Here is a 22,075-nt window from a genome sequence, read left to right on the forward strand (position 1 = left end):
AAAACCATAATTGGGCATAAAGCCATATATAATAAAATGCAACAGAATGGCTAGAAGCCATAATCAATAGAATGGCTTAAAAGCCATATATAGTATTGCTAAACTCATCCCTTCTTGGCATGCCAATCTATCCAACTCATACACAATGTTTAGGCATACATGGGCAACTAGTATCATTAAATATTCACAATTCTCATTATTTCACTTCATGTACTATTTATTGTTCATAGCTTTGTCATTCCATTTATGATGGGAACATAAGTCTCAATGACATATTAATATGATTTATGTGTTCATCAATCTATTTATGTTGAGTACAAGTTACATTCCAAGTCATTTTATGAAGATTTCATGAATTCTAGAATTTATACTTTAACTTCCCCTAGCAATCTAGCCAAGATGCAGAATCCTTTTTTCCATACTTCCTTCATGGAAGTTGTTCCTTATTGTCTTAAATTTAATTTTCTTTTTGAATCAATCAATTTGAAGTTTTGTAACTCTAGTTATGGTCAAATTACCAAATATTGTTCCGAAGCACTAAACCCTGCAAGTCTACTATTGTCAGGATTTTTACCAAATTTTGCATCCCACATCCGAGCATCTTAGGCTTAGATTTTGATTGAAGTCCCTTAAACAAAGTTTTAGACCTTTGTCTTAGGTTTCCAAATCAATTTGATTCACTTCAATTGGAGTTTTTTAGAAGAAGTTATGACCTGTTAATTATCCGAAGGTCATAAGGTAATTGTGCTGGATTGCAAGAATTCCAGCATTGTCATTTCTAAATTGTTCTAACAATTTCCCTAAGTTGCCTTAAGATCTGGGTTCTGGTCAAAGCACAAAAATTGTAGTTCTATATCTTATGAGAATTTTGGCTTTGGAATTACTATATTTGCAGTTTTATAGCTTGAGTTACGGGATTTTTGCCAAAACTAGTTGGATACCTAAATGTTCAGGATTTTTAGATTTGGTCCAAGATCAGGGCAGATTTGGTGGACCAATTTTGCCTAGCAATTTAGTTGAGTTAGGTTCATAATTTGGCTTTAAGTTCTTCATATGAATTGTTCTCCTATGTCTCAGGTTTCCATAGGTTCAAAGATCAGGTAAATTGGAGTTTCCTAGAATGAGTTATACTTAAATTACTAAGTACTATTCATACAGTCATTCTGCCCAAGTTTAGATTTTCCATTCTAGATTCAAGGCTTAATTAGGGTAACTTATAGTCATTTTCTAGGCAGGATCTCTTCATGAAAATTGTAGCATTATGTCTTATGTTTCATCTCCAATTGGTTTCACACCAATTGAAGCTATGTAGCTCAAGTTATGAGCATTCAAACCTTCTGGATTCAAGTGCTCAGAATTCTAGCACTAAGATTCAATCACACTTCCATTAATTACTTCCACCAACCAACTTCATTTCACATTCATTACATCAATTAGTCATTAATTAACCTTAAGAGCATTAATTGCATATAATAGCACAAAATCGCCAAATTTTCTAAAACCCTAATTGCTCAACTCCCAAATTCATACAAATTCAACACACCTATTTAGAGCTCAACCCTAATTATTCACTGACTGAAAATGGCACTATTCAGAGCTCATAAGTTCGGGATGTTACAGTGACCTTACTCCTCGCACTTAAAACAGTTGGTCTTTTTCATTTTTGACTCAGATCTGGCCTTAGATTTCTTCCCGCTAAAAGAACCCTCCCTTGAATGTGTTCTTCCCTTGCTCACCAAACTTTCCCCCTCAAATCTTTCTCTATTATCTAGAAAATTCTTTTTCAACTCATTCGATTTTAGAGAATTACTAACATCATCTAGTGAAATACTATATTTCCCATACAACAGAGTGATAATAAAAGTCTCATAGGAGGGTGGCAAAGAACATAACACAATAAGGACCTGATCCTCACTATTTATATCAATATCAATATTCTTCAGGTCTATAATGATTGAATTAAATTCATCTAGATATTTTTTAATGGGAGTATCTTTGCTCATTCTCAGATTGTAAATTCTTTTTTTTTTCAGATATTGGTGGTTGGTCAGTGATTCAGTAGGGTATAACTCCTCCAATTTCTTCCATGCCGCGGACACTGAGCTTTCACCAACAATCTCGCATAGGACATTATCAGTTACACTCATAAATATCGCACTCAAGGCTTTCTCTTTCAGATCAACCTTCTTCACTTCTTTCATGCCTTCTGGAAAGTTATCTTTAATTGCCTTCCATAGACCTTGCAGGATCAAGGAACATTTGATTTTAATCTTCCATAGATTGAAACTCAATCCACCATTAAACTTCTCTATCTCATACTTCGTTGAAGACGATGCCATCCGTAAACCTTAGGTTTGTGCACAAAGCTCTCATACCAGTTTGTTATAACAAGCATGCAAATCTAAGGTACATACACTAATCATACAATCACACAATATAGAAAAAAAAAGAATAACTATAAGTTCTAAGTCCACGAGCAAGACAAGTGAAAAAAGTTCCACTATAACGAAAAGAGTAAGATACAATCACTCAGGACTCTCAAACCCTAATCCCAGTATGTTTCCCTAATATCTCACAACTCTATCAGCCCGTGCCCTCCTCTACCACCACAAATCTCACTTTTTATCTCAATCAGGTCGCAGCACGAAACTTCAAGTTGGGTCACAATTCGAATCCATAAAAATATATCTAAAATTCAAGCTACAAAAAATAACACTTCAAATAATAAAAATAAATACAAGTAAATAATTTTTTTTTATAAAAATATAAAATCATTAATAATATCAAGACTATAAGTATTACAAATAATTGATTATTGAAAAAAGTATTGCAAATAATTACAGGAGGGATAAAATCACACTCCTATATATGAGGTATAGAACTTATTATTATAGTTAATTAAATTCACTGATTTTTTAATAATATTAAATCTTTCTGCTTGAAAATGATATTAGACAAAAAATATAAATCTAATAGATGCAAAAAATTAGTTAATAATGAATTATACTAAAAATTTTGTAACAACGTTTGACAATATAATAGGAAATTATTTATTAATCATTTATCACAAAATAAAAGTAGAATTATATCCTTATTAATTATAATTGTACAGGTATAAATAGCATTAGCTATTAATATAATTTACCAAACATTTGCAATATATGTGTTTCTTTCAATACCTATTAAAATCTCAAATGATTGAGTATGTGGGGCAAATTATCTCTGAGTTGGACAAATTTTCCTCCATACGATGTATTTAGAATTAAAATTTAACCAATTCATTTTATCAATAAGGAAATCTGCTTAGACGTGATTTTAGTTTTGTATTTTAATTTTTTTAGTGCCTCAAATGGTGGCCGAGAGTGAGATGAAGAAAGATGCTTCTACTGATTCTCCAACTTCGGTTCTTGAAGAAAATTCTCGTTTTCTCAGTTCATTTTTCTGCCTTCTCCCAGCTGTCTCATTTCATCACCTTCTGCCCAACTCCAAACACAAGGTAATTAGTTAATTTCTCCGCAATTTTCTTCACAAATAGTGATGATGTATGCATGTTTTTTTGTGCCTTTTGATTTGATTATTTATCTACTTAAGGGTTTCTATGATTCCGTTCTTTTGGTATATTTTCTACAGCACAATATGTACATGTGTTATTTATGGTAAAAGAATTTTTGTGTTCTTTTGGTTTTGTTTAGTCATTGACTTGGGCAGTGATAGTGTACACCATGTGTTTGAGAAATATACTGTGTGAAGCAGTCGGTAATTTAGTGCAGTGATAGTGTGTACAAATGAGTACAAAGTCATCTTAGATTGAATATGCTATTAATCATTATGTAGAAGTAGTATAAATAGAAGTGCATTAATTTAGGGTAATGCGTTATGTATATGCTTGCTGGCTATGTGTTAAAAATTAATGGTGAATAGCTTTCAGAATACAGCAAAAAAAAATGGGTAAAGAACAGTTTGTTCTTTGAGACTTTGCAGCTGTAAAGTGCTTTTGTGCGTTGATTTCCTAATGTGATAGTTCCCGAATTTGGCAATTGGTAGCGTGGGGAAGGATGAGTATGTGTGATGCTCAAAGGAGCATCCTAGCAATGCAAAACAGATACCTAGTTTTTTTTTTTTTAATTGTTTAACTTTCAGGTCATGTCAGCCACTTCATTTCTGGAAGAATCATGCCCCTGTCCATGTAAGTTTATTATTATATTGATATTTACTTATTTAGCTCCATTTTTGATATATTTGCTTCACTTAGTATGCTTTCTGTAATGCCCATTAACTTACTTAAATAACATTTTTCCTTTAGTTTTGGTTTAGTGCATTAATCAAGCTTTGAGATTTTTTTTTTTCGCACAAGAAAAAAGTCTTACTGTTTACTATAAAAGAACAACTTGGTCTTTTATATGCAGTCCAAGTTTTTTATGGTTAGGAATTATAACGTTATTGCCTCCTGTACTGATTGGCCACTCATTGTTAAATAATTGAGTTTGTAATTTTTCCCATATGAGCCACCTATGTTTGGTTCAGAGAATCAAGAAGGATAAGGTTTTCTAATTTACAGTTTATGGTAGAAGCACCTACATAGCACCTCCTATGTGGGTTTATAAATTATTGGTACTAATTCACTAAAAAACATGTATGCATATTTTATTTTGTTTTTATTTTGGAATTTTCTTGTCTCTTTGTAGTTCCACTTTAATCATTCTACCATCTTATAGGTTGATCTTTGACGTTTCACGCATCAAAAGATTCGAAAGTTTCACGCATCAATATACTTGATAGTCCGGGTGGAGCAGAAGCGTTTGAATTAGTTGCAAAGTTTTGTTATGGTGTAAATGTTGAGATTACACTATCAAATATTGCTAAACTTGTTATTTGTATGGTTAATTTTATATTTTTATATAATATATGGTATTTTTATTTACCAATTATTGTAAATTTTATTATTATATTTATTTATGCTTATTACTAATTATATAAATATATTAATTCTTAATTCATTATTATTTGTTTATTATTAAAAAATTAAAATATAAAAAAAATTAAAAAAATTAATTTTGTGACTAATTATAATCCATCACAAATTTGTAACAGATTAATCCCTGATAATAGCTTTCCGTCACGAAAAAAATTAGTTACAATTTGTGACGAACAATATTTTGTGACTGATTTGTCATAACTAATCCGTCTCAAATTTGTGACGGATTCGTGTTTTGACTGGCCAACATTTTATGATGGATGAATGAATTCTGTTACAAATTTTAGCAGATGTTTTGTCACAATTCTGTTGTAAATTTGTGACGGATTTTTCTTATCTATTCTAAAAATTTGTGACAAGTAAAATTGTGATGTTAATTTTTTTCATCACAAATTCGTCACAAAATTGGATTTGTGACAAATTTTTCCATCACAAATCTGATTTTTTCTTGTAGTGAGGTGAGCACAATATTTCACATCTATATAAAAATACTTTTTTCTAGCATGTATTTATGAAATTGATCATTATTAGAATCCAAGTTAAATTGGAATTAGGAAATTGGATAAAATAGAAAGTTTAATAAAATTTAAATTATGAATTTTAATAATTAAAGTCTTAAAAGAATTAGATTTTAGTGACTTATATATATGAATAGTTGGTTGGCCATTATATTGTATTGTAGAGCTCACAAAGTTGAGAAGTATATCAAATTCTATGAGTTTTATTTTAGTGGCTTGTAAAAGTGAGAAAAATAATTAGTAGTTGTAATTATTTTTGCTTGATAGTGAATTTGTTTGATAAAATAGGTTTATGCCAAATCATGTTAAATTTTACTTTTTTTATTTTATGTGAGTGTTTTTCACAACGATCACTGTTTTACAACCAACAATTTCAATAATATACTCTATTCAACTATTCAAATATACATACATAATTTAGCTGGGAACACTATTAAGGAAGTGACAAATTGGAGGTCCTCCTGGCTTAACCTTAAGGACTTGGAAGGCATAATGCTTTGGGCTCCAAGCTGATGTATCTGTGTGGCAAACAACAATTGCTTTAGCCTTGGAACCATCATCACCCACCATTGGAACCCTATAAACCTTTGTTAATTTGATGGTATGATAATAAAATACAGCATATACACATATCTCCTTATGGCACACTATCTGATCATCTCCAATCATTTTGATTCCCTTGAGAATCGTATACTCTTGTATCTTATTCTCTTCTTCTCCCTCATTCAAAAGAGCTTTAACATTTTTTCCAAACTTTCCAATGGCAAAATCAACTAATGATTCCAAAGATGTAGCATAATATTTGTCTTGTCCTCTAATGTTTGGTGCTTCACATCAATTTGTGGTTTTCATGATTTGAGCTTCTTTTGAACTGGGTTTTATTGAGAGATGGTTTAAATTTTCTGGCAGTTTGTTGCTTGAAAAGGTTATGGATTCCGTAATTTTATGTGGCAAGAAATATGACCCATTTGTAGATTTAGTGAAGATAAGTTTCATCTTGTTGCCTGGGAGGAGATCTGATTATAAGAAGAATATGGTAGTTGCATTTTTGGGTATGGCATTTTGCTTTGATATTTTTGTCATTTTTTCCCATAACTAACTTCATAACATATCCTTGCTCCAACAACATCCTCTGAGAATGAATAAGTGATTTTGTTTTCTTCATCTGCTTACAATACAATTGCAAATCAACAAGAAAATACTATAATTTACAAAGTACAAATCCTTCTAGGAAATTATATGCCCCTAACAATAAATCTTTGTTTGGATTGAGGGAAATGAAGTGAAAGCAAAGAAAAGAAATCTGATTTCTCCAATTTCTATTGTTTGGATATTAAATAGAAAAGAGACAAGAGAAAATAAAAGAGAAATTTAATTTCCCAAATCCTCTTAATAATGGACGCAATATATTTACATCCAAATTAGAGTGAAAAGGAAATGTGGGAACAAGGCCAATACTATTAACGATAGAACTTGGGGGGCCAATCTGATACTATCTCCTAATCCTAATTGAAATCTACACTGTTGCTTCTATAAAGATCATCAAGTATGCACGTCAATCTCTTAATCATTCCTATTCATTTATAGTCAAGTTCTCAATATTGACTTAAGCATTAGAATAGTGATTAATTAACCCACCCGGTACTCTTTTGTGCTACATTGTAGATTCCATATCCAACGTCCAAACCCAAATAAGAGGAGAACAATATCAAAAGTGTCATTTATATTAAAATTACTTACATGCTCTTCTATACTAGGAAAATAAGGACATTTACCCTGTTTTATTTCAAAGAGAAATTATTTTTCTTTCCTATTCTAATATTCTATTCAAAAACATTAATAAATTTTTTTTTTCCCTTCATTTTTTCTTTTCAATTTCTCTTCATTTCCCCTACATAGTTAAGATCCAAAGAAAGGGTAATCAATCAAGCTTCTTTGCATAGGTCGAAAAAGGAAAAGATAAACTAAACTGCAGGCCGTAAAAGATCTTGTAAAGCTTTTGGTAAGGGAGCGTTTGGTAACTTGGATTTCCAATACACCTCTGCTGGTAGGAGGGAAGAATGAATTCCTTCTAAAACTTGCAGCTGATGAAAGCAATACAATTAATTTCCTTTTTTTTTTTTTTGTAGCTTCTCATCAATATAAATACAAAAAATTAAAGCAAAAAGTTAACCAAGGAATTTAATGCTCACAAAGAATACAGCAAAGAGGAAGAGATGAAACTCCATGTAAATTTTGGTATAGTGGAAAAGTCCATGGAAATGGGATGCTATGAAAAATGAGAAACATATATGCACAAATATACTAGCATTTTTCTTTTAATTTTCAATTTTCTTTTTTTTAATATATATATATATATATATATATATATATATATATATATATCTCAATTTTTGATTTTTTTTAATACGCCAAACTTTATTAAATATCAAAACGTGGAAAAACTTAAGAAAACAAATCCAAACTAAACCTTATCAATAGACCAAACCCCAGCTAACCCAACCTATCAATGTTTAAATAATATTATTTTGTTGTAATTGATTTGGATTGTGATGTGTGGAATTGAATTCAGCCGCCTCTAACTCTCTCTGTTTGAAAACTAAAATTTTTTAAAAATTCAATTTAATAGATTTTTTTATAGTTAATTTTTATGTTTAGAATAATTTTTTTTAACTTAACAAAATTTTATTTTAAAAGAAATAGAAATTAAGTATGATTGTATGAAAATTTAATTATTATTATTATTATTATTATTATTATTATTTACTAAACCTTATCAATAGACCAAACCCCAGCTAACCCAACCTATCAATGTTTAAATAATATTATTTTGTTGTAATTGATTTGGATTGTGATGTGTGGAATTGAATTCAGCCGCCTCTAACTCTCTCTGTTTGAAAACTAAAATTTTTTAAAAATTCAATTTAATAGATTTTTTTATAGTTAATTTTTATGTTTAGAATAATTTTTTTTAACTTAACAAAATTTTATTTTAAAAGAAATAGAAATTAAGTATGATTGTATGAAAATTTAATTATTATTATTATTATTATTATTATTATTTACTAAACCTTATCAATAGACCAAACCCCAGCTAACCCAACCTATCAATGTTTAAATAATATTATTTTGTTGTAATTGATTTGGATTGTGATGTGTGGAATTGAATTCAGCCGCCTCTAACTCTCTCTGTTTGAAAACTAAAATTTTTTAAAAATTCAATTTAATAGATTTTTTTATAGTTAATTTTTATGTTTAGAATAATTTTTTTTAACTTAACAAAATTTTATTTTAAAAGAAATAGAAATTAAGTATGATTGTATGAAAATTTAATTATTATTATTATTATTATTATTATTATTTACAAATGATTTGTTCCAAATGAAGCCTAAATGCTTGATAAAAGAAAAGGCTTGATTAATTCTTAATTAGACTTGACTAGCAATAATTAAGATTTTCCTCTGTTGACTAAGGGAGCAATATTTGGATTTTGTAAAAGGAATTATCAGCAATGGGTGGTTGGTAACAGCAAATTGTCAAAACAATTTGTTAATTACCTATCATTAACGATGCCTAAAGATGACTTACGCTGCTTTGGATAGAGAAAGGGAGAAAAAAAAAATCATAATAAATTGAAATTTTCTTTCTTAAATCAGATTTAATGGATTGAATCAATTGTCTTGCAACTTTTTATATTGTAAGGCTATTGATTTAGTCTGCGTATAAGAAATTGTAGAAAAGAGAACATATAATTAATGCTATCCTCTCCTAATTCATATTAATGCTAAAAATTGAAATTATAATTACCATAATAATTAAAAATATTATTTTTATATAATTAATTTAAAATTCTAAAATTAAAATAATTATAATAATAAAAAATATAAAAAATAATACTTTTATTTTTTCATATAAATAATTAAAATTAAAAATTATAATTATAATTATAATTAATTATATTTAAAATTAAAAAAAGTAAAAATATAATTTTTATATCTTCATATGATAAATTAAAATTAAAAAAATTATGAATATAATTACTTATAATTATTTAAACTAAAAAGATAAACATATATTATTTTACTTAACGACAACACCAACTAATTGGTTTGTGATATGCATGAATGCATGCATGCATGGTTAATTAAGCTAATAAGCTCGATTTTACTTCAACGGGTGTTGCTACTGCTGCAAGTATAATAAACATCACCTGCAAAAGAGTCCTCACACACACATTGTCCTCTTCTTCTCTATCACTTTGCGCTAAACCAATTGCTTCTGGAACACTTGCTGGCAATGAGTTTGCAGAAGCAATCCTAAGCTGATGACGCTCCACATGCACTATAGGAGGAGCCTGAATTTGCTGCTGCTTATGCAAAGCTGCGAAAGCACTTGCTATTAGTGGGACTTGAGGTGGTGATGCTGCTATTGATTGAGAAGGACGATGAAGAATAAGACGCTGCTGGATATGTTTCGATGATATTGGTTGAGGCACTCTGAGAAAACTCAAATTGTTGTTCTTGAATATATGAGATGGTGGAGGTCCACACATACAGGTGGCATTGCCGTTCGGTGGCAGGACAGGTGGAAGAACACATTCTCTCGGATGATGGGGTAAAGGTTTGAGAGTTCTGAGTGATTGTATCTTGCTCTTTTTATCATTGTGAAATTTTTTCTCTTGTCTCGCTCATGGATGTAGACTTTACGGTTGAATTACGTAAAATTCTATATTATTCTTTTTCTCTTTTTCCATATTGTGTAATTGTGCGATTTGTATGTTTGCCTTAGATTTGCATGCCTATTATAACAAAAAGCTTCTCAACACTTCTATCCCTAGTAATGTTCATTCCAAAAACCTTCTTTGCAGCACTCAAATCCTTTATCTCAAACTTATCACTCAACTGTTTTTTTACAATATTAATTTGTAACATGCTTTTAGTAGCAATAAGTATGTTATCCACATACAATAGCAAATAGACAAAGGAATCATTTAAAAGCTTCCTATGATACGCACAACTATCATATGAACTATGAATAAAACCATTACAAATCATGAATGTATCAAAGACTTTTTTAACAAGCAAATATGGTTTTCTATACCTGGAATGACAAATCCCTTAGGCTAACTCATATAAATTTTCTCCTTTAGCTCACCATGCAAAAATGCTATCTTTACATCTAATTGCTCAAGCTCTAGATCATGAAGAGCAACCATAGCAAGTAAGACCCTAATAGAACTGTGCTTCACAACTGGAGAAAAAACTTCATTCAAGTCAATTCCCTCCCTTTGAGTAAAGCATTTTGCTACCAACCATGCTTTATATCGGGGTGCTTGACTCCTGGAGTGTCTTCCTTTTTCTTGAACACCCATTTATAACCTACTACTTTCTGTCCCTTACGCAATATTACAAGCATCCAAGTCTGATTCTTGTGAAGAGATTCAATTTCTTTACCCATAGCACCGACCTACTGACCTGCATTTGAACAAGAAATAACTTCTCTATAATTACTGGGTTGATGCACATCAACTGTCTCAGCAATTGACAAGGCAAATGCAACTAGATTTGCAAATGTATATCTCTGCGGGGGTCTAATATGTCTTCTCTCTCTAAAATTTGCAATGCTATATGGTTCCTATTGCTCTTGCTCAGGTGCATCCTCTTGTTGATCAGGATCTTGCACCTCGTCCTCTGAATCACTGGACTGAACTGCTAAAATATTAATCTCAAGCTCCATCTGTTCTCTGACACTGTGATCTGATTCTATTATGGACTTCTCCCTTTGACTATCTAATGAAACAGACTCATTAAATGCCACATCCCTACTGATAATTAATCTTAGAGACTTTGGATCATTGCTCCACAACCTGTAGCCTTTCATTCCAGATGCATACCCTAGAAATATGCATTTTCTTACCCTAGGCTCAAGCTTACCCTCCCTCACATGAGCATAAGTAGGGCAACCAAACACTCTCAGTTGAGAATAATCAGCAAGTGAACTGGATCAAATCTCAAAAGGAGTTTTGTACTCAATAGCTGTAGATGAGGGTTTGTTAACTAAGAAACAGGCTGTACTAATTGGTTCAGCTTAGAAATCCTTTCCCACTCCTAAATGTGAGAGAATGCTTTGTGCTTTGTCACAAAGCATTCTATTCATGTGTTCTGCAATACCATTTTATTGTGGTGTCCTTACACAAATGCGGTGTCTCACTATGCCTTCATTGTTGCAGAATGTATTGAACTCACAATTGCAAAATTCTAACCCGTTATCAGTTCTAAGACGCTTGACCTTTTTTTTTTTTTTTTTTTTCTGTCTGCTTCTCAATCATTATCTTCCACTTTATAAAGGTTGAAAATGCTTCATCTTTTATTTTCAGAAAATACACCCATATCATCCGAGAGTAATCATCAATCAAAGTCATGAAGTACCTGGCACTGCTCTTGGAAGGGATTTTATTTGGACCCTATAGATCTGAGTGGATATAATCCATCATTCCTCTTGTAACACCCCAAAATTTTAATTTTTATGAGCATTTTGGTATTTTAATTTTATTTAAATTTTAGGAATTTTTTTGAGATTTTTTGGATTTTAAAAATCGGGTTCGATTTTTCGAAAATATAAACTTTGATGAATTTTAAAAATTTATTTAAAGACCACGTGGCAAAACTAAAAATATATTTGGAGTCTACGTATTTTTCCGAGTTTTCTGGAATTTTTTCGGAATTTTTGAACCTCGTTTTCGGTCCCGAGGCAGAGTAAAAATTCAAAATTTTGTATTTCGAATCGAACCGGTCGAATCGAACCGGACCGGATCGGACCGGTCGAATCGGACTGGTCTTCTTCCCTTTTTCTTCCTCCCGCGCGCGACGTTCCCTCTCCCTTTTCTTTCTCTTTTCTCTCTCCTCCCCTCCCCTGCCGCTGGCCAGCCGCCTCCCCTGCGTCCCCACCTCACCGGCGCCGCCTCCCAGCTTTCCCAGCCGACCGGCCGCCGCCCCAAACGGCCGGAAACGCGCGCGAACGCCCCTCTCCTGCGCGCGCGGCGTTTCGGCTTCTCCGGCCAAAATTCAGCCGATCCGGCCACCAATTGGACCGGGTCTTGTGTCTAAAATCATCTACTCCACGAGAGCTTTCCATAGACACCAAGAACGCCGAAATCTATTGAGCGGTTTGTCCGATTTTTGCTCGGGAAGATTTTAGCCCATTTCGACTTTTGGGCTAGATTTCTCGAAAACCGTTAATCCCACGAGAAAACCGAGGGTACCAGCACGCTCCATTCGTCGAGAGCTTCGCGGCGACATAAATTTCAAAGTTTTCCGACACCGTTTTTCGGTGGGTCCCACGGAACTTCGCAGTGTTTTTCCGAGTATTAAATGAGCTTAGAAAATTCTGAAAAATTTATGTACTAACCCCCGTGTTATGGGCTTCGTGTAGGTATCCTCGATTCGCGGAAATTCGGCGATTGGCCTGTGAAATTCGGCGGACATACGTTCTGGAAAAGTCTCCGAATTGGACCGAGGTTTTGGCTAGCCCCCCATTGTCAGACGTCCCGAGTGCGTCCCCGAAGTCGGAATCGGCAAAGGTAAACCCGAACCTTGCTTTTTCATAATTTTCTAGTGCTTAAATAGGATTAAAAATCCATAAAATATTCGTGGTAGCTTAGAAAATTATGATTCTTTTTGCAATAGCTTAGTAATATTGCTAAGGACCGCGAGGCAAAGTTTTAGAATTTTTAGAGCTTATTTGGGCAGTTTTTGCAAAAATGGTCAATTATAGGGACTAAATTGAAATTTTACATGTTGTGATGGATGATTGATTTGGTGGGCCCAGGAGGGGCTGTGTGATGTGATTGAGTTGTGGACATATGGATTGTGAATATAGAAGTGTGTTTTGAGCCCTTTTGCAGGTTGGGTAGGTCCTAGGTATAGGGGAGACTCTGCCGGATTTTCGACACGACTTAGGACGTATTGGTCTTTTTCTTTGTTTGTATTGAGTCAAATTTATTAAATGATTGTAATAAAATTATCAGGTGAGCCGGGACAGCCTTCTTCCTCCGCCCAGCCGCCTCAGTGACCACCGTCAAGTCTGTGAGTAAAATATTAATTTTAATTGTAATTTCGATATTATTATATGTTCAGCATGCCCATGCATCACTTATATGCATATATTTATGTAGTTAAACTCTAGACACGATTTATGTTGCATTCATAACTGTTAGCGTGCCATGGATGTTGTTGTGGTAATTTGGAGCAGTGTGCGTGCGTTGGCGTGCGTGTGATGTGGTGTGGACTATGGATAGGATGGGGTAGTCACGGCTTGAGTAATTCGCTGGGACCCGATCCTTCGAGGGGTAGTCACGGCTTGAGTAATTCGCTGGGACCCTCGATTTGGTTATTAAGTGGAAGTCCGAAATGAGTAATTACCGGCACCAGTTGGATTTAAGAGAGTCGTATAGGGATCAGCTCACATATGTTATGATTGATACTACAGGGTGTGTGAGTGCTCCAAATTACCTTTTTGATGTTATGATGTGAAAATGTTGTTGATGTTGCATTTCACTCTACAGGGTGCATTAGTTTTAGATAGTTATAGGGATTATGGTTAAAATTGATATTTTACTCTCTGAGTCGAACGCTCACTCCTGTTCAAAAATTTTTACAGGCCACAGGAGGATATTTTATTCTGGGTTAACCTGCTTTTATACTTCGCAGGTTGTTTATCAATATTTGTGTAATTTTATTTACTCCTAGAATTTCCGCATGTGTTAGCAGTATTTATTTGAATTTGGTCTGTAATATTATTATCATGTTGGACCTGTAAACTTAATATTCTATGTCTGTTTGATGGATTGGATGAGGGAGCTGAGCTCCCATTTCTTTTATGATATTATGAGTATGTGGAGGGTGAGCTGAGCTCCCCAGTTGAGTATTATTGTGTTTACAGGTCGGGTGAGTCAAAAACTCCCCGTTGGAAAGTCCATTTTATGGCCGGACTCTGTCCGTTTGTTTTCTTGAAATTGGGCCCAAATGGGCCTTAGAGTTGGGTAAAGGAACAGTTAGGCTTACTACGGGCCTCGGGGGCTTTAGGCTGGCCCAGGTCCTAGTGCCGGTCCAGCCCATAGGTTGGGTCGTGACACCTCTAGTCTTGCGATTACGTTTTTATCAAACTTTACCTTGGTTTATTTGCCAAACACACAGTGTTCACAAAAGTCCACAAATTTTATTTTTCGCCTGTCCAATAAATCCCTCTTGCTCAACACAGATAACCCTCTTTCACTCATATGACAAAGACATAGATGCCACAATTGAGTCTGATTTTGATTATTGCTTTCGGATGCTACTATAGCTTCTCCTAAAACTATATTGCCCCAAAGAAAATATAATCCTGAAACTAAACTGCTCTTCATGAGTACTATAGAGCCCTTGTACACTTTGAAAACTCCATTCTCTGCATAGTATTTGAATCCTTAAATCCCAAGAGAAATTAGGTTCCTCTTTAGTCCCGGAACATGCCAACACTCTATAGTTCTAACCACGCTATCAAACATTCTCAATCTGATGTTACCAATTCTTTCCACAGGTAATGCACAATCATTGCTTAGAAACACCTTGCCACTCATCTGTTTGTAAGTGACAAACCAATTTTTGTGTGAACACATGTTATAAGTAGCTCTAGTATCAAGAATCTAGGAATTCTATCCATGATCTAAACTCACAGATAAAATTTCCACAACACTGTCATCACCATCAGAATCGATAAACCTGTCAACCACATTTGTAAAACTTTCTGGTTGCTTTCCCTTTTTATTTTTCAACTTGGAATAGTCTCTTCTATAGTGACCTTGCTCCCCGCACTCAAAATAGTTAGCTTTTTTCATTCTTGACTTAGATCTGGCTTTAGATTTCTTCCTGCTAAAAGAACCATCCCTTGAATGTGTTTGTCCCCTACTCACCAAACCTTCCCCCTCAAATTTTCCTCTATTATTTATAAAATTCTTTTTCAACTCCTTCGATTTTAGAGAATTACCAACATCGTCTAGTGAAATACTGTTTTTTCCGTACGACAAAGTATCAATAAAAGTCTCATAAGAGGGTGGCAAAGAACATAACACAATAAGGGTCTAATTCTCATTATTAATATCAATATTAATATTCTTTAGGTCCATAATGATTGAATTAAATTCATCCAAATGTTCTTTAATGGGCATACCTTTGCTCATTCTTAGATTGTAAAGCCTTTTTTTTTTTTCAAATATAGGCGATTGGTTAGCGATTTGGCAGAGTACAACTTCTCCAATTTCTTTTATGCCACAAACACTGAGCTTTCACCAGCAATATCTCATAGGACATTACCAGTTATGCTCATGAAAATTGCACTCAAGGCTCTCTCATTCAGATCAGTCTTCTCTGCCTTTTTTATATCTTCTGGAAAGTTATCCTCAATTGCCTTCTATAGACCTTGTAGGATTAAGGAAGATTTGATTTTAATCTTTCACAGACTGAAACTCGATTCACTATTAAACTTCTCTATCTCATACTTTGTTGAAGACAACACCATTTGTAAACCCTAGATTTTGCACACAAAGCTCCAATACCAATTTGTTATAATAGGCACGCAAATGTAAGACACACACATAAATCGCATAATCATACAGTATAGAAAAGAGAAGAAGAATAATACATGATTTAATGTAGTTTGACCGTAAGGTCTACATCTTCGGGTAAGACAAGAAAAAAAGTTTCATTATGATGAAAAGGGCAAGATACAATCATTTAGAACTCTCAAACCCTAAGCCCAGTGTGTTTCCTTAATATCTCACAATTCTACTATAAATGGCAGAATATTACAATATTTATACTGGTCTATACCATGAGGGCATTGCCCCCGCACCCTAAAAGAGAGCAATGGTGGGCTTCAAGCCCGAGCTTATCAGCCCATGCCCTCTGCTACCACCACAAATCTCACTTTTTATTCCCAATCGGGTTGCAGTGTGAAACTTTCAGGTCAGGTCACAATTCGGGTCCATAAAGATATATCCAATATTCAAGCCACATATAAATAACAATATATATATATATATATATATATATATATCACAATTGTTCTCTTTTTAAAGACAATTAAGCATATACAGAAACTTTGTTATTGAATTTAAGGTACACATATAATCGCACAGTATAAGAAAAGAGAAGAAAAATAGGATTTACATGGTTCGACCATAATGTCTACGTCCACAGGTAAAATAAGAGAAAAAAGTTAACTATGATAAAAAAGAGCAAAACAAAAGGTGAATGAAGTCCTCCACTGAAAAAGACTCTAGCTATCTATCTTGGACTTCTTTAAAGATTTTTCTTCACCGAAGGATGCTATTTTAGATTAAGAATTTTTTTTTTTTCCTTATGTAGATGGAGTGGTGGGAGTCCAACTAAATTTATGTGGGTGCGATTGAGTCAATATTTCATGTGGAGAGTGTAAAATAACCCATCAATCTCTATTTTATATAAATCTTTCAAGAATTAATGAGCTTGTCTTTGGATAACAAAGAAAATTTGCAAAGAGTTTAATGGGATGGAGCTGCCTGTTAATGTAACATGTAAATTAATTTGCACCGACAATTTGTCTGGAATTTTTACTTCTTTTCAAGCCTTTACTCATTTAGCTCAAAATAATTTACCTAAATTATCTGATTTCATATGGAATAACTTTCGGTCCTTAAAAAACTTAGCTCAAAATAATTAATTCAAACCATTCTAATTTTTGGACTATATAAATCCTTTACTATGATTTTTCCCATCGATGTGGGAATGTTACATTATTATACAAAATTTCTCTAATTAAATACATACTCATGCCTACAGAATCTAATTAGTGGAAATCCAGACAACGGCATCACTATTAAGGAAGTGACAAATCGATGGTCCTCCTGGCTTCACATTAAGGATCTGAAAGGCATAGTGATATGGGTTCCAAGCTGATGTATCCATGTGGCAAACAACAGCTGCTTCAGCTTTAGAGCCATCAAAACCCATTAGTGGAACCTTATAAACCTTCGTGGTTTTGATTCTATGGCAATAAAACACAGCATATGCATATCTCTCCTTATGGCACACCATGTGATTTTCTCCCATCATTTTGATTCCCTTCAAAATTGTATACTCTTGTTTCTTGTTCTCTTTTTCTGCCTCATTAGAAAAAGCTTGAACATTTTTTCCAAACTTGGCAACCACAATATCAACTAAAGATTCTAAAGATGTAGCACAATGCTTGTCTTCTCCTCTAATGCCAGGAGCCTCACATTCTTCAATTGTCTGTTTCATGATTTCAGCTTCCTTTGATGTGGAATTTATTGAAAAATAGTTCAGAATTTCTGGGAACTTATTGCTCGAAAAGGGAATGGATTCTGCTATTTTACGTGGCAAGAAATTTGACCCATTTGTAGATTTAGTGAAAATAATCCTCATCTTTTTGTCTGGAAGGAGATCATCATACAAGAAGTATACAGTAGTAGTTGCATTGGATATGGAATTTTTGACAAATTTTCTGTTGTCAGGCCAATATCCAACTCCATAGGTCGCCCTTGCACAATTTTGTGGCATGTAATCTTCTGATAATGAAAATGTGATTTCCTTTCCTATATCTGCTTATAATATATAATTGGAAGTCAACAAAAAGAGAATGCTTTAGACTAAAATCACTTACAAATAAATAGTAAGATTTTCTGAAATTGTTATCCACAAAGAATATCATATGGAATTAAGTGACTATTTAATATCCTATTAAAACAAAGAAATTAAATTGATCTTCTCTCTAATGGGTCATGGTAAATTTGCTAAAACTATTTAAATTAAAAGAAAGAAAGAAAATTGAAGAAAGCTAACTAACCAGCAGGATGCAAAAAATCCTGTAAAGCTTTTGGAAATGGAGTGTTTGGTAACATGGATTGCCAATACACCTCTGCAGGTAGAGAAGCATCATTTCCTTTTAGAACAATCTGCCATAAAGTTGATTATGAAAGTAATATCAATATTATTTCTAATATGAAAAAATTGATGCAAAGAAATAACCATAGAATTTAATACTCACAATAAATAAAGCAAAGATGAGAAGGAGATGAAAATCCATAGAAATTCTAGTAGAAATCTATTGAAAGTTGGAATATTTATTAAGTTTCTATGGGGATGGGATGCAGTAAGAGTAAGAATATGAATATGCAGGCATACAAACTGGAAATTATAAATGGGATAAGATTGAAATGGACAAGATTAAAGAAAATTTGATGTTACTTTCTTTGAATTGTCAAGAAAGTTGAGCTGTGTGTTCTCATGGACAAATCCTTGACAGAGATGGCCTGGAATTGACTTGGTTTATAATTAACATTTTCCCTTGACAAAGGTAAGTAGCATTTGTTAAAGAAATTATCAAATTAATACATCAAATTGTAAATAATATCTCCTCTTCAGTTTGAAAATTTACTGTTTGATTTGATTTTAATTTATTTTTTTCAAAGTGCTGTAGATAATAATAATGAAGGAACTTTTCGTTGGCTACCAAGAAAAATCAAAGTTTTCTACTCATCATAAAATACAACTCCTTAACTCCCCACCTGGCCATATGTCACTATCGGTTCCTGGACCCATATATAATTACTTTGATTGACTAGTGAACTTGTTCAATTTAAGACCAATGTATATAAAATCAGAACAACCCTATCAATCAATTCAGTCAATTTGATTTAGTAAAAAAATTTATCTATTGCCAATGCTCTTTTGGTTATTGCTATAATTTTTGGCTGGATTGATGGCCCAAAGTTTGATCCTTCAACTTCTTAATATGCAAATACATTAAATAAATGAAGTGCGCTGAAATTGATGGCTAAAGAAAATGAAGTGTCCTAGTTGAGAAAGAAACCTACCCAAAGAAAATGCATTATTATTATTATTATTATTATTATTATTATTATTATTATATACTTCTTGTGTATTGACTTGATTTGCAAATAACGTAGCAATGAAGTCTTTTTTTTTTTTTTGATAAGAAATTTTTTATATAAAATTAGAGGGGAAAAACCACCAAATAGAAATCTCCAAGAAAAGGAGATAACGATGAGGTGATGAAAAAAACCCTCAGAGAGGAAAACAACCTAAGAATCAAGTTCTAAAAACAAACAAACAGAAACTAGTAAAACAATTAGAAGGACCAAGGAAAAAAAAAATCATCCAGAATATCGAATCCTGCAAACTTGAAACATCCAGAACGGCAGGAAGAAAGAAGTGGGGAGAGAAATAGTAGGAAGTAGAAGCTGGCAACGCGATACGCTGTGTTTTCGAAGCTGACGTCAAGGAGTTTCGCTAGAGATAAACGTAAAAATCAATTGATTGAAACCCAAAACACAGTTTAGATCAAAATTAGAGCTAAGCAATGAAATCCTGATTCCTCTCCACACCTTTTTTTTGCTAAAAAATTTGCAATCGAATTCTTTTCACGAAAAATGTGAGAAAAAGACACATTGTTGATATGAGCTCTTAAATTGTCAATGGAATTGAACTCATTTGAGAGATGCCACGGCCTTTCATCAGAGGGTGAGGAGATCCAATTGATGGCATTTGATGAATCAAATTCCACGATCAAATCCAGTCTTGCAATGCAAGGGTGGTCAAAAGATAGTTCTTTAAGGATAGCTGCAACTTCTATATCATTGGAGTCTTTTACACCACAAGGACAATAGAACAAATAGAGAAAGCAACCATCTAAATTTCTTAGAACCCCACCAATGCCGCAGGACTAGGTTTACCAAGCGCTGATGCATCTACATTCCATTTTAAACAAGTGCTAGTTGGAGGTTGCCAAAGAAGCCTTGGGCGCCTAGGTCTGACCAACGAGAAGGATTTAATGCCATCGATAGATAAGAAAAGGTCCTGACTAGCAAATGGGAAGCAGGGAATGGAAGCCTTTAACCAAAGAGATGTCCTTTGGAAAATAAAGAACAGAAGGTTCTCAGCATCTGCATTAATACCCTCGAAAATAAGCTTATTCCTACATAGCCAGATGGACCATATGGTAGAGAAAAAGAAGGACATCTATTCTTTCTTCTGTAGCTGTCCATAAACACTACCTTCCCATTGTGCAAACAAATCCTTTAAAGTTTTTGGCACACACCAATCTAGATTCCACCATTTTAATATAGCGCACCAGATGGACCAGGAAAAGGGACAAAGGAGAAAAAGGTGATTATTTGATTCAAGGCAAGTGTTACAGAAGGGGCAATTAGCTAGATCAGTGGAAATAAAGCCCCTTTTTAACAAGAGATCCTATAGCACCCCTACATGCATAATCCTGTATATTTTACTATTCCAGTAACTAGTGTCGGTCTGGACAGTTAAGAGGCTTAGAACCATAATTAAGTCATCTAGAAAAGTCATAAACAAAAATTAATAGCAATTACATGAAGGTTAAATGTAAATCAAGAAAACAAGGCATAATGGGTTAAGTCATCTAGAAAAGCCATAAACAAAAATTAATAGCAATTACATGAAGGTTAAATGTAAATCAAGAAAACAAAGCATAATGGGTTAAATAAGATAAGGCTAATAAATAATTTCTTTTAATTTTTTTTAATCATTACAACTTACTTGCATCTTATTTTATAAAACAATTAATAGAAAATTTGACAATAAAATATTTATTTCATGGAAAATAAAAAGTTAATTAGTCATGCTTAATTATGAACAGTGTGAACAGAAAAATTAAAATTTTTCATCTATTATATTATAATTGAGAAATATTATCATGAGAATAAAAAATACTACACTAAGATTATTATATTGAGACTAAAAATTTTAACTCAAAAAGTTATTTATTTGTTTTTATATATTTTTAGAGAGTTATAATCATTTGTCTCATTTAATGCTGTCCCTAAATATAATTAGAGATAAATATGAAGACAAATATATATTTGACATTGATTTAATATTCATAAATAAATATATTTGTCTATTTTAATAACTTATAAAGACAAAAAAAATTATCTTCCCTTCTATTTTAACAAACTTTATTATTTACTCCTAAATTTGTTTTTAAAGATAAATTAAATTGACTTTAATTGTCTTATTAATAATTTCTAAATTTACTTTTAGAATCAAATAAATTTACCTTTAATAACGTAATATTTATTTACTACTATAATTTAAATAAAATTTATTTAAAATACTAAAAATAATAATATAAATATTATTTAAAATAAGTAAATATAATTTAAAAAATAAACTGTAATTAGAGTGTCGTATTTAGACTCCACTTTTTGCTTGAAATGTCAAGCGAGGAAAATTATCCTTTATAGAAAAACCATCATTTTTCAAATCTTTAAAATTTCTTTTACAAATTATTATAATAATTTTAGTATAGTGTGTTTTAAACTAATATTATATATTTATGTATGTTTTTATATTTTAATAAAATCATTAAAATTTTAATAATGAAAAGTAATATTTTTTTTTAAGAGAAAATTATTTTTATTAAAAGTAATTTAATTTTTTATAAAAAATTATTTTGTATTAATTTATTTTTTTAATGTCCGTATAAAACACAC

At 32.4% G+C, this 22,075-nt stretch overlaps 2 protein-coding genes across 4 annotated transcripts; one reads left to right on the top strand and one right to left on the bottom strand.

Annotated features, from left to right (window-relative positions):
* Positions 1-3,130: 3,130 nt before the first annotated feature.
* LOC110658556 (uncharacterized) lies at positions 3,131-4,920 on the top strand. Of its 3 annotated transcripts, none has more exons than XM_058145369.1 (4): positions 3,133-3,252; positions 3,342-3,496; positions 4,141-4,186; positions 4,716-4,920. In XM_058145369.1, exons 1-4 carry the CDS (start codon positions 3,162-3,164, stop codon positions 4,718-4,720), a joined length of 297 nt encoding a protein of 98 aa, XP_058001352.1. In that variant the 5' UTR covers positions 3,133-3,161; the 3' UTR covers positions 4,721-4,920. The 3 variants fall into 3 exon arrangements, with proteins under 3 accessions (XP_058001353.1, XP_058001352.1, XP_058001351.1); XM_058145368.1 differs by having other exon boundaries at positions 3,134-3,252; positions 4,686-4,920; XM_058145370.1 differs by lacking the exon at positions 4,141-4,186 and having other exon boundaries at positions 3,131-3,252.
* A 12,305-nt stretch (positions 4,921-17,225) lies between these two features.
* On the bottom strand, positions 17,226-18,817 carry LOC110658838 (BURP domain protein RD22). The gene is made up of 3 exons (XM_021816594.2): positions 18,574-18,817; positions 18,373-18,481; positions 17,226-18,127 (listed from the first exon to the last, which is right to left on the bottom strand). The coding sequence occupies exons 1-3, from the start codon at positions 18,610-18,612 to the stop codon at positions 17,352-17,354; spliced, it is 924 nt and encodes a 307-aa protein (XP_021672286.2). The 5' UTR covers positions 18,613-18,817; the 3' UTR covers positions 17,226-17,351.
* Positions 18,818-22,075: the final 3,258 nt, after the last annotated feature.

This window comes from Hevea brasiliensis, chromosome 4 (genome assembly GCF_030052815.1).
Source record: "Hevea brasiliensis isolate MT/VB/25A 57/8 chromosome 4, ASM3005281v1, whole genome shotgun sequence".
In the NCBI taxonomy this organism is placed as follows: domain Eukaryota; kingdom Viridiplantae; phylum Streptophyta; class Magnoliopsida; order Malpighiales; family Euphorbiaceae; genus Hevea; species Hevea brasiliensis.